This window comes from Stegodyphus dumicola, chromosome 1 (assembly GCF_044657685.1).
Source record: "Stegodyphus dumicola isolate Sdum_Otavi_A_Nest chromosome 1, ASM4465768v1".
NCBI classification, from domain to species: Eukaryota; Metazoa; Arthropoda; class Arachnida; order Araneae; family Eresidae; genus Stegodyphus; species Stegodyphus dumicola.
The window spans coordinates 106,483,236-106,500,787 of NC_140768.1; the positions used below are offsets into that span (position 1 = coordinate 106,483,236).

The 17,552-nt window shown below is 29.4% G+C and overlaps 1 protein-coding gene across 5 annotated transcripts in view; it reads right to left on the minus strand.

The window, feature by feature from the left end:
- Positions 1–17,552, minus strand: part of Kdm5 (Lysine demethylase 5) — a 172,662-nt gene that overhangs the window by 52,797 nt on the left and 102,313 nt on the right. For all 5 annotated transcript variants that reach the window (XM_085818907.1, XM_085818912.1, XM_085818894.1 and 2 more), the window contains 8 exons: positions 16,122–16,284; positions 13,958–14,077; positions 10,356–10,550; positions 10,146–10,260; positions 8,769–8,835; positions 1,185–1,309; positions 957–1,107; positions 95–212 (listed from right to left, as the gene is read on the minus strand). In XM_085818907.1, coding sequence (XP_085675033.1) covers positions 95–212; positions 957–1,107; positions 1,185–1,309; positions 8,769–8,835; positions 10,146–10,260; positions 10,356–10,550; positions 13,958–14,077; positions 16,122–16,284 — 1,054 coding nt within the window. The remainder of the gene's footprint in view (positions 1–94; positions 213–956; positions 1,108–1,184; positions 1,310–8,768; positions 8,836–10,145; positions 10,261–10,355; positions 10,551–13,957; positions 14,078–16,121; positions 16,285–17,552) is intronic.

Sequence of the window (17,552 nt, forward strand, 5' to 3'; positions counted from 1 at the left end):
CCAGTAATTAATGGTTAATTCTACAATTAAAATATAATAAATCCAATAGTTACGAATACAATGGACAAATTCCTACACAGTATATTTTACAAACCTTGACAAGGTAAGCTTCCTTGATTTCACAAGCAAGAGTAGATAACTGGTGATGAAACAACTGAAGATCTTCCAAAGTAAGGCGAGCAGGATGTTTGACTTCTCCGGACTGCCTTGTCCTTTAAAAAATGAGAGAAATGTGTAAATTTTATGTCTACATTTTATAAGCCATTTTATATGTAAGGACTATGCATTATTGCATCCTAGTGCTTCCTAAAGTAGGTAGATTCTGAATGTGATAAAATCTTTAATATCATCACTACAGTACATCCACCTTCACCTATTGGATCATGCTTGGATCCTAGATTTGGATAACTCAGTATCTAAAAAAATTCATTTAATGAAAATACGAGCTTCTAAGATGATATAAAACATGTCACAGACCTTTCACTATGTTGGTAAATCATCCTGTTATTTATTCTCAAACTTCATTTAACTGATGAAAAAATGTGTTGAAAATGCTACAGTACAAACTGCACTTTTAAAAAGATATGCTTTATTTTGTTTTAAGACATCTACGGCAATAATCACTTTTTTTTTTTAAGACAGCCCATTTCTACAGATTTCTTTTATTGTAATAAGCAAAATGCTATGCTAATAAACTATACAAAAATAAAGAGAATACCAATATCTTACAATTTGATAGCATCATCCATGCTCACTGCATTAAAACATTCACAAATACGGAGTAATGCCTGCAGAAAGGATGCATTAGTTATAATGCAATCTCAATCAATACATTTGTACCACCATAACTGAAATAGCCTACATTATATATCACAAACGTTAAAAAATTTCAGATCTTCTCATGAATAAAAAAAAAAAAAAACTTGTATAGCAATCAATGTACTCATGAAATTTACCTTGTTCGAACCTTTCTACTCAGCAACTGCTGAGCAAGAGCAGCACACTTTTCCCCTTCTTCAACTGCAGATGTAAGACTTTGTAACAATTCCGTTGTGGGAAATCTCTTCTCTTCTGCTTCTTGTATGAGATCTTTGAAATCTGATATACCTAAAAATTAAAGCAATTTAATTTCAGCTCTTATAATAAGCATGAAAACTGGAATAGAAAAGTGTACTTTTACTTACTTAATTTTTCCCCTTCTGCAGCATTTAAGGCATTTTTTACTTTAATAGACCAAGTATCAAACGATTCAGCCCGCACTTTCAGGCGATGCAACATGCTTGGTAATTCGTCCAAAGTGTAACGATACCTGTAAACAGAATAAATGTTTTATAAATTATTAATATCATTCAACTATAAAATGAATTGATAGACAGAAGTTTCATATTTAATTATCATCATATTTCTAATTGTATCCAAATAACAATGTTTTGCATTTAAGAAAATTCATGTTACCTAGAAAAAAAAAGTGCATTAAATAATCATAAAAATTATAAATAAATGAATAAATAACTAAATCATAAAATAATCATCGTATTACACATCCGACAAATGGTGTCATATTCATGACAAAAGAATCAAGTTATCTGTATACCTATACAATCAAATTGTTTAATTTTATTTTAAATAAAAATATACATTTTTTCCCACAGTTATGTTTAAAAAGCTAATCAATACTTTTAGTTGTCTTAAATACAAACAGAATGTTATTTATAAAGGAGCATCAATCGAAATACAAATTGCATGTATTCATGAGAATAAATTAAATTTAAACATCATATTAAGTCTACATATGCAAGTAAATAAGGAGTAATTGCATAATCAGGTCAATGCATAATCATTTCATTTCATGGGGCTGATCAATATCATCACATTATGCAATAAAATTAGAATATAAATGAAAAGTTTTATTCTCGCTATAATAAATAAATAAATTAAAAAAAAAAAAAAGAGAGAGAGAGAGAAATTTAATTTTTGGTTACACTGCTTGCTAGATAACTAGCTTTTTTAAAAACATATTTTTCGTTGTCTCTATTTTATTCATACAAATTTCAGAGTTAAATGTTGCAGTAATTTTTTTAAACACATTTCTAATTTTATTGAATTTTACAAAAAAAAAATCATGTTGTAAATGTTTAAACATTTTATGCTGCACTCTGACATTCATACACTTTATAAGATTTTCTTAATGTTAACAAAACTTTCACAGAAATGTTCTTATATTCCTAAACATTATTAATATAAAATTGTTAACACAGACATAAAACAGCAATATTATTATTAACACAGACAAAGAATAAAAAAACAGTAACAGGTATAAATCTACAATTAAAAAATATATATATATATAATTTATCAAGCAAAGCAGTAATAACAATTTTTGAAAAACCAATTTTGGTTAAGAAAACATCTTGCGCAATATGCTGCAAAATAAGTAAAAAATAAAAATTGTAGAAAGCTCGCCTAAAAGTTACCAAGAGCTGCTGCTCCAAAAGGTTAAAGACGTTTTCAAAAATTAATACACATGAAAAGCAAATCATTAGACATGTAAAACATAAATACAATAAAATTAAATAACAGAAAAAGTTAAAAAGTAAGCGGAAAATGGTAAATTAGCCCAATTCGACATCCAAACAGGCTTTTCAAGGGAAATTTCATTTATTTGAACGTCGAATCAAGCTAACCCCATTACGCGTTTCGCCGAAACAGACAACTGAAACTTTTTCGCTAAAAAATTTTTTTGACAAAGTGTCTTGGAAATTTTAATAGTCTCAATTCTCTGTTCCAATTTCCAGAAAGACACATTAAGGTGTTAAAATATGTTAATCAAAATCAAACTTTCTAAATCTAGTCTAAAATTAAAATCAAAACGAAAATAAATAGCGATGAGCTATTAGTCCTAAAAATACAAATAATTTCGGGCTGGGCCTGCAAGCTTAAAGATTAACAATTTAATTTTTAAAAATTGTGGATTTTATAAAACTGTAAGAAAACCTGTAGTTAATAATCAATATAAAATAAAATTGAGAAAAGAACAACTCAGTGGGTCTTGCTAAGACCAAGAAAAAGTTGTAACAAAAGAAACAAAAAACTGACCTTTGGCGATGTAAAGCTGTCCCTCTGCAAACATGCAGAAAAATGGCTGCTAACTTCAAGCGTCTTATTTTTGGATGACGTAGGTAGGGGGGAGCGAAGAGTTGTGGGCGTTTAGCCAATGCGAAGTGATTTTCGTTATCTGTAACTCGTCTCCTATTATCGGAGGGGGCCGGAAACCTCGGGAACCGTGTGAAGAGCTCAAAAAATGGCGCTTGGTTTGGAGAAGGATGGAAAAAATTTTTTCGAAGTGAAAATGGCAAATCAGCTAAAACTATAAAAACTTGGCCATTAAAGCATGAGAAAAAGGAAAAAACAGTAATTTGTTAAAAAAGTCGTAATTCTTCAAGCTAGCGGGCGATCAAGCTACTATGAAAAATGAAAAAAGCCCGATTTGTTAATAAAAGCAGAAAAATTGGTCACTAAAGAAATTTAAATTTAAAAATATGTACATAATAGTATTTAAGATTAAAGTGCCAAAATTTTTTGGAGGAAAGAGAATGAATAAACAAGAATTTTCTGTACATTTTTACAATAGATTCTCTGAATTAGTCATCCTTCTTAAACCGTCCGTAGCTTTAGGTATAAAAAATCATTATCTAACTCAAAAAATCTATAATTAGGTAAGGTTAATGCCAGCTTTGGTAAGGGAATTTTTAATTATTTTATGTGGTATTTGGTTACTTTTTAAAATAGTTATGAAGTATAGTATTTCTTCTTGTAAGTGATCCGCAGTATTGCAAATTCTTTTCATTCTAAGTAGCTGTGAATAAATAGTGTTGATTATTACTCTTTTGGAAATATTTGAATTCCAGTTAGTGAGTTTAAGTGTGGAAAAATTAAATTCTCTTCTTTTATCGTAAACTTTGATAAAACGGTAATCAATAATATGTAAATCAAGGTAGACTATATCATGCTGTTCTGTATTGGTTTTATTAAGTTTTAAGCAAGCAGGGTAGATATTAGCGTTTTCTATTTTGTTGTAGTTATTAAATGCTATGACATCATCAATATATCTATAGATGTGTTGGAAAAAGAGACTTTCTTCCGTTCTGAGTGAACGTACATAGGTTAGTTCTTTAGTGAACAGAAATAATTCACAAACTGAAGTTGAAAAATTCCCGCCCATAGGTATTCCCTGAACTTGTTTATAGATGTAATTGTCAAACTGAATAAAATTATTGAAGAGAACGCTGGTAAGGAATAGCTGCCATTTTTCGTTGCTGAGAATGGTAGAAATAAATCTGGAAGAGCAAGTAAACTTGTAAAAATTTCTTCGAGTGGTAGAGATGTATAAAGGTTTTCAAAGTCGTAGCATTGGATATGTTCTATTTGAAGTGAATTCAGAGTTTTAATAACTTGTTCATTACTAGAGATCATCCAGTTGCAATGCAAACCTTTAAAATCATAGTTATTGATTAGTTCACGAATCATACAAAGTTTTTGCGCAAAGAGATAATCTATTTCTTTGAGATAACTTTTAGTACTATTAGCTATGAACCTGACTTTAATTGGAGACTTATGAAATTTCGGTAAGGCATAGAGATTTGCAAACCTGTTGTTATATTTCTGGGGTTGTATTTTAAGTCTTTTATGTAGTGCTTTAAATTTATTTAGAAGAATCTGAGTACTGGAAGTTATTTTTTGGTAAGTGCAAGTGTTATTTAACTCTTTATGCAGAAGGTTGTAGTAGAAGTGTTGTCAAATAATACTAAAATTGTTGCTTACTTTGTCAATCTTCGTGATGATAAAGTTATGTTGCAATTTTTGAATGAGATCCTCCAGGCGTTTTTTATTGTGTAAAGAGTTGAAATTAGGCGCCTTGAAAAGCAAACATTGAAATTCTTTAATAAGTGCAGCTTTCCATTCAAGAAAAGTTGTAGTGGGTAAATTGGATCTTGTACTAGCAATAATAATAAATAGATCTAGATCATTATTGAATTGTTTGAGGCAGACGTGTCTATTAAGACTGAAAGTAGGACGAAACTTGGTGCCAAGTTGCATAAGGTTACGTAATTCAGTATTTTCTACAATATTAAGATCTCCTGTGACTATATGTCGGTGGAAAGGATCGACATATTTTTTGTAGACAGGCATTTGGCAGTAACAAGTGCTATTATCTTTTATAACGTGGTAGTTTATAACTAGTTGACCCAAGGTTTTTTCAAATTTAAAACAGGGTTTAATCTGGACAGGTTGGTTAGGAAGCAAGTGCTGATATTTTTTGAAAATGCTAGGAATTTTGAACTTATCGTAAGAAGGGTGTTTGAACTGAATAGTACAAAAAAGTTTTTTGCGAAAGAAATTACTGTTTTTTAGTTTAAAATTGCAGAAGTCTAAAAATAAGATCCTTGACTATTTTGGAGCATTGAGACGGTTGAGTTACTGTTTTAATCAGATTCCATAAGGTAGTATTCTTAAAGGTATGAAGAAGTTTAATGGCATTTTTAACGAAGTCTTGATGTCCAAGGTAGGAATTAAGATTATGAATAATTAATTTCAGATCTTGTGACGAAAAAAATTTTTTGTTTTTAGCATCACCTCCTCTAGTTCCTCTGTTAGTAGTAGTGCTAAAAAATCTGAATTGTCCATATATAGAAATCTCGTGCTGCCTATTAGTGGTATTACTGAGATATGCATTCAGTCCGTAAGGATAAAGTGACTTATTTTGAAGTATGTAAATCGATTCCTTAAACAGTCTAAGTTTGGTGTTAGGAACAATATCAAGCACGTTAATTTCTATGTGATCAAAATTATGTTGATTATAATGTTCAAGAATAGCTGTAAGTTGATGATCTTTGGTGCTATTATTGTTTTTATTTTTATTTTTAAATCTTTTAATATGAGATCTATGGTTATTAATTCTGAGGTTGAGAGGGTTTTTAGTTTGACCTATATATGCGAGAGAACATTCTTTACGGGTGATTTGGTAGATGCAATTGTAAGTCTTTCAAAGTGATTGTGTTTTACTTGCAGTAGAAGGAAGCGGAGTAGCATTAGCCTTACAGGTTTTTCAAAGCTGGTTGCTTCATTTAATTATTTTTATGTTATTTATCTGAGCCAGTGATTGAAAGTAAAGAGGGAGCTAGCCTGCTTTACAGTGTTTTTTGGGAGGAAGACTAACCTATCGTGAAAGTGGAACTGTTAACAGTTCCCGGCAACTTATAAGCTAAAGCTCAAAAACCTGAAAAACTGAATATATCAGAACTTATTGACACTTTTTTGCGCTAATAGCTGCGAAAAAGAAATAATTTATCAAGCAAAGCAGTAATAACAATATATATATATAACATATTAATAAAAATATCAGATTATATCAAAATAAATATCAAATAAAATAATCAATAATATCATAATAAAATATCAAAATTTGTATAACTCTTTGTTCACAAAGGAAGGTAGAGGACTACCAATGTCATCTGTCAAACAAATTTTAAATGATTAATCAAATATATATTCTTTGCAATTGCCCAAACCAATAAACAGCAATATGCACAAATAAATACACTGTTTAGAAGTCATATTATGTGCTACCACTTATATATATAGAATTTACTCTTATGTATAATTATGGAATCTGTAGGTTATGCTGTTAGTAATTACTGTCCTGTTGTTAATGACCACATATCACCTGTGGACAGGTGATGAGTAAAACAGCTTTCTGCAGTTAATTCTTTTGGGTAGCTGATGTTTATCCACAAATATACAGGTAGACACACATCAGCAATTGTGCTCAGATTTAAATATATGAGCACAATTTATTTATTCAGGTTTTTTTTTTTTTTTTTTTTTTTTTTTAAATTTTATCTACATATATATTTTTACACTTTGACAAGAAATTTAATTACTACCATTTATAAATATAATCAATAACCCCCCCCCAAAAGTTCCTATGAAAAGATATATAAAATTTGAAATGGTCAGTATTTTATTGGATATCACATTAAGCATAATTGCATAATCAGACAACTGAATAATCACTTCATTTCATGGGGCTGATCAATGTCATCACATTATGCAAATATAATAAAATCTTTCTTTCCCCACCCAAAAAAAGAAGTACAGTGAAACAGCATACTTCAAGTCAGTAGTCTCAAACTCGTATTGCATGTGAATGCACGATTAATGCAGGTCTAAGAATCTGTCATCAACATTAAAAACAGCTGATGGGTCAGAATTTTTTTAAATAGGAAAATTTTTATTAAAATAAAAAATATTTTAAATGAATTTTAAATATCACTTAGTAAATACCAAAACATATACCAACAATGGGAAAAATTCAAATTTACATTCATTTTTTAAATTTAAAATCTAAAGTTTAGTACTTATAAGACATTTCTGTTTTCTTTTTGAAATTCAAAAAATATATTGACAACATTAAGCTCTTAGAGTCAGATTTCTTTCAAATAATTCTAACACATTTAATTAATCATTACATAATTTTAATTAAAAATAAACCAGCTATGAAAACTAAGTTTTCAGAGAAAATTTGCAAAGTGGGACAAAAACTGAGAATAAATAATAACAATCTACTCTCTTTCCTGTATTTACTAACTTTTTTCTTCAATGCATAAATACTTTTTTTTTTTTTAAATTTCTCATGATAGCTTGACACTAGATTATGTTTCAACTCTGATGAAATTTTAAAGAAATTATCTTCACAGATTGCAGATGCTCAATCATTCTTTTGCAATTAATTTTCAGATGTGAAAAAAGCTCATTTCGCATTTAAATGTATTCCCAAACAAAGTGATTTTTCTTAGTGTAAGAGTTTGTGACTGAGGTTATTTATCTTTTGACAAGTACGAATAAAATTTATCAAATCTTTAATTAAGATTTATATCACACTGTAAATTAATTAGCTCCATTTTATATATTTTCTGGTGAGTTATTTATGTTTACTTTTAATGGAAATGAAAATAATACAAACTCAGATTTCAAAGTACTTAATCTTGAAATCTTGGCAGCAAATAAATAAATGAAATGTCTTTGCAAGCCACTAGTTTCAGATTACTGCTTTCTATAATAATGGGCATATGTATTTTTTTTTTCCAATTCTTTATTTAATCTACAAATATATTTTTATACTTTCACAAATTTATTTAAAAAGAAACTAGCTAGCTAATTAGTTAGCTCTTTAGGAAGAAAGCAGAAACTAACTTAATTAAAAAAAATCAATACACACATTTTATATTAAGGCTAACTATATAATCAGATCATTGAGTGATCATTTAATTTCATGGGGCTGATCAATATCATCAGCTTGTACGACACAACATAGACAGATATACTCCAAACATAAAATAAATATTAAATGTGAAAAACAGCACATCATTTATTAATAAATATGATTACCCATTTAAAAAAATAAAGCCTATTTTCAATAAATTTAAAATTACGTAAATACCAAACATAAATTGATAACAATATTTATATATCATTAATTTTCCGCAATAAATTAAAATTAATTTCTAAACTTCTCCACTAACAAAAATGCAATTTTGCATATTTTATATTTCTTTTTAATAAATTCTGTTCTGTAAAGCTGCAGTAAAAGATAAAGAATAAGTGATAATCCTCCTTCATTCAAAGCTATGTATAAGATAAAGTGGTTTTCACACAAAATAAAATTATGTTTTTATAATAGTAAGCATAAAATAAAAAAGGTTACTTACATTAAGCAGTGTTTTTCTGGTGGACATGAGCAAAGCTTATCTTTGTGGGCAATGCAAACCAATTTATCTAAAAGGAAGAAAATTCATTGATTTTTCAAATATTAATTTAAAAAATTTTAAACTGTAAATAAAAATGCAAATTTTCAAGCGACGTCTACTAATATAACAAATCATAAAAGTAAATAAGTAACATAACACTGAATGAAAACAAATTTAAGTTTATCAAAAATGTTCCTTTTTTTAACAAAAAGTTGACAATAAAGAGATAAAATGTCATTATATATTACTTATATAAATGTCATGCACTACACATTAATACATGTTTGGCTTTCAGGACAGCATTTTAAAGAAGAATATTTTACATTCCAATATGTAACAATAAACACAACATTTAGCAAAGAAAAAAATTTCAGGTTCCCTAAAAATGCTTGATCTATAAAAAGGATTCAAAACCTTCAACCACTTCATTACTGAAAGTTCCCCCCACTAACAAATTTTTCTTTTTTTGCAATCACTTGTTCATTTCTTGTATCACTGGACACTAAAACTAAATCTCCTATTTTTAGAGATTGTGAGCTTTTCTTTTATGTTCACAGTTTTGTCATAACTGACCAAAGTATTCAGTTTAAACCCTTTTATGAAGATCTTGTAAAAGTTTTCAGCAGTAAATAAACCCCCTGTTTAAAGATTTTGCATCTATATTATCCACGTCAGGAACTCCAGCTTCTCGAAACTCCTGTTTTCCATGGAGGTACAATCTAGATAATATTGTCTATGTATATCTGTCTATATTACATAGATATATTGTCTATGTATATCTGTCTATGTTAATCTTCAAGAGATAAATCTTCAGCATCTTCTGAGACATGTTAGTGGAAGACATATGTGATTGTTGCTTCACAGTCACACAAAATTGCTATGAATTCTTCACAACTGAGAGATGACTGCCTAAAAAACCTTGCAAAAGATTCTCTTTGGAATGCCTATCAGTCACACGCACCCTTCTCTCCATCAAGACAGTGAAAGAAATTTCCATGTGATTCTATGGAAGCTAGCATGTTCTAAGACCTTATCCCCAATTTAAGCTCTTTAATAATCTATCACTTCCAGTGAAATTTGTTACATTGTCAGGAAGACACTACAATTTGAAGCTTTCCAAACCCAATCGGGAAGCTGAGCAACAATGAAATTTCAAGTGCATCAGAGAACTGCTTATTTGATTATGTTATTTTGACTACACCAAGATGCTAAAAATTAAATTATAAGAATGATTAAAACTCCAAGAAATATTACTCAAAACAAAAAACATTAACACTATATCACATAAAAATACAATAACAAAATGATTTAAAATTGCAAGGAGGGAGAAATGCTTACTATTATTGCATGAACAAGTGACAGCTGACAAAAAACAAGTTGTTTTACAATATTCACACTGACGTTCATCATCAGGTAATAACTCAAAAACTTCTCTATTTGCCTGTGTGACACCCTATGAAAAGAAAGGAAAAAAAGTAGACTTTTACTAATTTCTTAAGCACAACATGAATGTTAAGTAAATACAAAATATATATTAAAAACACAAACCCATTCCAAAAGAGACTTCCTTAATTCTTTTTCTGATTCTACCATTTTCAACATATCTTGATAGGTTGAAGCAGCAATACTTATATCTAAGCGATCAGGATCGGATGCCATTTTGCACACAAGCTCATCATGAGAAAACACACAAAAGCGATGAAGCATTCCATAGTGGGATACGCATACTCGACCAATAGGAAGCTGAAAAAGCAAGGAAGTTCAAATTGCAAAAAATTAATAAGCTGTCTTAAATATGTTTATTAGATAATATTTATTATGCATTTTCATATAATCATAACAATGCACATACATTAGATTATTTTAGTAAAATAAGAGAAATGAATATAAAATATATCTGAGAAGATTCTCAGATTCTTTCTTGAAGGGTTCATTGATCATAGTTTAGTAAAGCTACTACCCTTGGTACAAAAAGCACTTGGTGACACCATAATTGTGTCAGAGCACAGCTCTGTTACTACTAAATTTATAAGCTAAATCACAGTTTTAGGCAGAGTGCATTGGAATTAAGAGCTCTGGCACATGTTTCGCACAAGTGAATCACAGTTTCAGCAGACTTTTATTTTAATATGAAATTGATTCCAATTTCTGAATGCATGTCCATCTTTCCCTGGCGAACAAACATTTTGATGAAGATTAAGACATTTAAAGAATGAAAAGCCCCTACACACGTCACAGTTATAAGCTAAATCACAGTTTTAGGCAGAGTGCATTGGAATTAAGAGCTCTGGCACATGTTTCACACAAGTGAATCACAGTTTCAGCAGACTTTTATTTTAATAAGAAATTGATTCTAATTTCTGAATGCATGTCCATCTTTCCCTGGCGAACAAACATTTTGATGAAGATTAAGACATTTAAAGAATGAAAAGCCCCTACACACATGTCAAAGCCTTTTTCTCCAGGAAATGTAATGAATTTATGACAGCAGATAAATTTTCCATTCCTAAAAGTACTCAAAGTGATCACTCTGGTCATGTGTTGGACATGCAGTTAGTGACACTGCAGACTTTTTGAATGACGTAACCAAATAAAGGGGATAAGAATTGTAACTTGTACAGTGTCTTATGTTTATTTTCATGCTATTATTAGTATATAAAATTCATGGAAAAAATTTTCCTCTGCCACATTCGGCTTAACAGCTAATTATATCATCAGGGCACTACAGTCAGAAAGTGTTGGATTTCTCTTTGTTTTCAACATTATACTTCTACGTTAAAGTTTCCTTTCATACTTTCATATTTTTTTCTAGAATTCTCTATTTTCATTAATGGGGCTTTAATTGTTTTACCTGTTTTCATTGGTGCATTGGAAAAACAATGGTTTCTGTTTCTATCATCCAATGAAACAGACGTATAAGCGAGGCTTAAATTCTGCTGGAGGCTGTCTGAGCTATCACTTTGCTTGTGAGAGAAACTCCAATTCCAGCTGTAACCCCATATAAAACAAGGCTGAATGTTATTTCCTTAGTTAATTATTTAAGATTAATTTAAAAATTTGTTATATTTTTATTTACCATTTTACAGATTCTTAATGATTTTATTTATTGGTAAATTTATTTATATTTCCCCCCTCCTTCTTGACAGCCTACCATAGAGTTTAGCACTTTTAATTTTAGAAATTAAGCCCTACGCAACTCAGTCTCAAATGGCAGATACTATTGTACCTGTTCATGATGCTAATGCCAGATTTAAGAGAAGCAACAACAACATAATTATTTTTACCTCTTTGTATATAGTAAAGGAAGTACAGTAATTGTGAAAAATTTCAGTTATAAGATTTCAATGGAAATATCCATTTTTGCAAGGCATTGGTATGTATATCTTCCTGATGTCTGTATGTACACTGCACAAGGGGGAGTTCTATATCTCCTGTTCTACTGGGACGATTGATGAAATTCAAATTGCTTTTTTCATGTCTCGAAAGTGCACCTTAGGATATATATTAGATTTATATATAGCATTGTTCTAATATAGGTATTTTGGAAAAAAAAAAAAAAAATCGGACTTTCTGAAATGGCATGCCAATTCTTTTCCATATTTTCATTCTACGACTCAAATTATGCCTAAAATTTGGTGTGAAATTTACGGAGAAATTTGAAAATTTATCTTGAGGCATTTTTTCCAGTTTGTGCCAAGAATAATTTACTTAGCAAACTTCTTAATTTATAGCAACCTATTTTCCTTTCCTTTTTTTCACCATACATGAGCAGAAAAAAGGTCATCTTTCATACTTTCAAATAATTTTAATAAAGTGCGTAATAACAAATATGCCAAATTTGAAGACACGTCAATATCTAAATTGATGTATATTTTAGAAAATTTTGAATAAAAAATTCTAATTTTTTGCAGGTGTGCCTAGAAATACACCTACTTTAAGATGATGTTAAAAATTTTATAGATTATAACAAAAAAAAAAAAAAAAAAAAAAAAAAAAAAAATCGAAAAATTTATCAAAATATTTAAAAATACAAATTTTAAAAATAAATCATACAAACATGCAAATTATATTTGTATTAAGCCTAAATTTCGAATTCTGGAAAAAGGAAGCAAGTAAATTTAATAGAAAAAGGAGATATATTAATAAATATATATCAAATTCAATTAGCATCGAGCAGTTAAAATTTTGAGAGCTAATTTTTTAAAAAGATGGCAGTTTGGCATAATTTGAGTCGTAGAATCGAAACGTAAAAAAAATTGGCATGCCATTTCAGAAAAAAGTCCTATTTTGTGTCAAAATATCTATATTAGAACAATGCTATCTAATATATATCCAAAGTCGTTGATTTTGAGACATGAAGAACGCAAGTGAATTGTCCCAGGCTAGAATGGGAGATATAGAACTGTCCCATTTTTCCTTTTGCCCAGTGTACATATATATCTCGCGTAATTCAAAAACAAATTAGCTATAGAATGCTGAAATTTTGCATATGGGACTGCTATAACATCTTCCCTTTTTAGTGCAATCAACTACTGCCACCCACGTCTTTATTTGGCCTTGACTTTCACAACTGTTGATGAAAACATTCCTGTTTTGGAAATGCCAAATTTAATAATAATACAACAACTTTGGATAAATAACAAAATCTAACTTTTTTGCAGTCTCCTGATTCCTATACTTATATTTGGGGCAGTTTTAATAGTGGTTATGAAAAATAAAAATACAAGAAGTTTAATTCCCAAAAATAAAAATTCACCAGGATATTTAAATTTAAAAGTTGCCCTTTTTTTAATGCAACTTCCAACTTGAATTCAGAGATCAGCTAATTAATGTAAAATAATAATTCGAGGAAATAAGTTTTAAATATATATATAATTTAATACCACACAAGAAAGTCATGATGTCCACAGAAGATTTTTTCATACAAAACTCAAAGATCACACATTTCTTTATTTTATAATAAATGAAAAATCAAACTGTGAAAAAAAAAATTTTCTTTAAATGCATATTTACAATTTTGGCAGAGTATCCATAAAACAAGAACAGAAAATATGAAGAAGGTTTTCAATGACTAAGATAATGTTAGTATTAATACTAAAACAACAAAAACCATGAATTAAAAGCTTCAGAAAATTTTTTAAATACATTACCCAATCAGCAGGAGCAAAATTAACAGCTTCTGCAAAATTGTAGCCTTGGTTAAAGCCAGCATGATATGACCTTGGGAATGTAATCACAAACTCTCCTGCTTGTTGATTAGTTCTACATATCTAAAAGTGAATATATAATAGCTAACAATTTGTTGAGAATCATATATATATATATATATAAAGATAGCACCTCGATCTGTAATATCTTTTTATTTGTCAAAGAATTTAACTTCCAAAAAAATCTACAACCACAAGAGTTAAATTACTACAAACACACCTACAGATATATTGATGACCTTATTACAATTAATAATTTTGGTAAAATTGAAAACTCCGACATTTATCCGAATTGTCTTAAACTTTATAAAACTAATAATTCACAAAATAGCATAGACTTTCTAGATCTTCAAATCATTAACTACAAAAAAATTTTACTTTTTGACAAAACAAGAAACTTCAATTTCAATACTAACAAATTAATAAATTGGAACTCCAACATTTCCAAAAAAGTAATTAACAATACTTTAATTAATCAAATACAACGAATTAAAACTATATGCACAGATACAATAGATTTACAACGCGAAATTTTGATCCTTATCAAAATTCTCAAAAATAATCTAATTCCCTTTCAATTTATCAACCATTGCCTTAAAAGAGCAGGCGTTAAATACTCACTCTAAATCATTTAGCTGATAGAGATATGATAATTTATTCCTAAACCTGAGAAGGCGGTATAAGTTGGATGACTGTCAGTTGAAAGATTTGTATATAGTGTAATTACTCAATTGTATATATTGTAAAAAGCTAATTGTCTTCAGATATATACTGTTACTAAAAAAATGGGCCTATTTCCTGCCTTTAGACTGTCTATTAGCTCTTGGACAGCGAAAATGCCTTTTTCCTTTCTTAAATTCTTAATCATTGACAATTAGCCAGAAATTAATTAATTTACATTCACTAGTATTTTCAAAAAAATCTTAACAGAAGGTCTCTCTCAGATAAGAACTCCACAAAATACATCCCTCAAGAATTCCAAGTCCCACCCACATTGCAACACGACAATTAGCCAGAAATTAATTAATTTCCATTCACTAGTATTTTCAAAAAAATCTTAACAGAAGGTCTCTCTCAGATAAGAACTCCACAAAATACATCCCTCAAGAATTCCAAGTCCCACCCACTACCATAAATTACTTCACCCAAGTCTTACCGACTGATATTATTCAAAGCCCCTACTGCCGCTAAGAATTTTCGGACACCCTACACTTCTGAGTCAGACACGAAGAGAACACTTTGCCAACTAACCCACTAGAAAGAATGTAAGTTACTTAATACCTTTCTGGCCTTTATATCTTCATGTACATTCACTGATCTTATTTATATTATTTTCTATATTATTTTTATGTTTTCTTTGATTTGTTTTTACAAAGTTTGCATTATTTATCTTTTTTATAATCTTCTATGTTTCTTTCAACTTTACTTTGAATTCGATTTCATAATGACAATTTCCAATGTTTAATTTCTACAAATAATATAGTACTCAAATACATAAAGATGATAGTGTCGGGGACGGATACTCGAGTTTTACAGAATTTCTCTACAGTAATTGATTTTTACTCCAAATTGAATTGACTAAAATACTTCATGAGAATAAGTTCTTTGAGTAGCAACTATTCGCGGAAATTTTTGGCCTGACTAGAATTGCCGGTTTGGCTTTAACTTATAACTCGAGTAAAGACGAAACACTTTTATATTTACGTATTTTTATCAATTATTGTTCATTGAACGGGAGTCGGTTTCTTCCCCTTGAAAAGTCAACTAATTTCCGATCAATGACAATAATTACATGTTTTAATTTTTCCTTTTACAATTGATATATTATTCTTCGTGATGATTTAACTCCAGTCCCCGTTAAAACATTATTAACATTTTGCTTTCAAATTACTTCAAAACATCTTTCAAAATATAACTTACCAATATGGATGCACACTTTTAAAATAATTCTACTTTAATTAAACTTAGGAGATAATATAATCAATTAATCAATACTGTTTAGGAAATAAATTATATATATATATATATATAACAATTTAAGAAGTGACTACTGAAGGATGAATACTAAAAATTACATCCGATTCAAGGTAGGAAAGCAATGACTTACGGGTACACCTTGAGAAATCAGAAGATTTGGATTCATTATGGTGACCAGCTGATGTAAGAGATCAGGCTGAGCATCAAAAAGCTCTGGAGCAACAGATCTCATCGCATCTTCAAAAGATTCAGCTTTGCCACCTGGAACTCCATACCATGTTTTGGGTTCACCCCTATAAAGTTATTACAGGTGAATTCATAAAGAAAAACAATATACACAATAATATGATCCTTGATTACCATCAAGAGGTCAGATATACAAATGTCTGCATAAAACAATCTGATAAAGCAACAAATGTACATTATCTGAATACAATATATTAAAATTATTATAAACCAAAAATGATAATCTGGATGAAAAGCCAACTTATTTTTCAAGTATTATGCAACATTATGTTTCTTGCTTCAGTGATAAAAAAGCAAGAATTATTTCTAAGAAATAATTTTGGGGTTAATTTTTAAAAATAACTTGCTTTACTAAAAATTTCATGCTTTTTTAGACCTAATGTTCAGATTATCTAGCATTTCAGGCTAGGCTGCACAAATCACTGTCTGAATGTATATGTGATAATATACTATATATTTGCGCATATAATGCGAACCTATAATTTCAAGCTACAGTTTTTTATTTTTAGGTATATTTGCAGGATAATGTGCACTCTTTTCTTTATTAAGAAACTTGAAAAATACATGTGAGATGTTTCTTATTTTTTGAAGTCATTCATTTGAAGAATTTTCCCCGGCTTTCAAACAATAATATTATGAACTGGCAAGCAATGAGGAGAACAATATGTGTGCAGTGGAAATGGTTGAGGAAGTAAATAATTCTGAAAAGAGGATGCATTCTATTCAATGCAGGTATGCACAAGAATGTTATTCTAGGGTTTCAAGAAAATGGGGGGGGGCATGATTTGGAGTAAGAATGCAATTTCAACCCAAATGAATTTGTGGAATTAGGAGTCAGGTTCTTTCTCTTTCTGTAGTTTGTTGAAGTTGTGATTTTAAAGTGAACATCGAAGGCTTTAGTACTGCATTTGCTTTAGTTTTAATACGGTTGATTTAGTGTTCCTTTTAGTAGTAAATATGACGCCTGCCAAACAAAATTAATACAGTGCTAGTTTCAAATGCTATTCAGTTTGCGAAAGAAAACAGAAATCGTGCAATTGTACTGAAGCAAGGATGTTTGGTATTGGTGAAAGCTCCATATGTGATTGGAAGAAAAATGAAATCACAATAATTAATATGCCCAAAGAGAAGTAACAAAATGGCCTATCCAAGGAAAAGGTATCGCAAATTGGGTCTTAGAAAACTGTTACAATGGAATATTGTAACAAGAAACAGTGTACATTAATTTACCTGAAAGTGAACAAAAAGCAACACAAATGAAATTGAAAACTTTAAGTAACTTTGAGTACTCAATTTATGGCACTGACTAATTTAG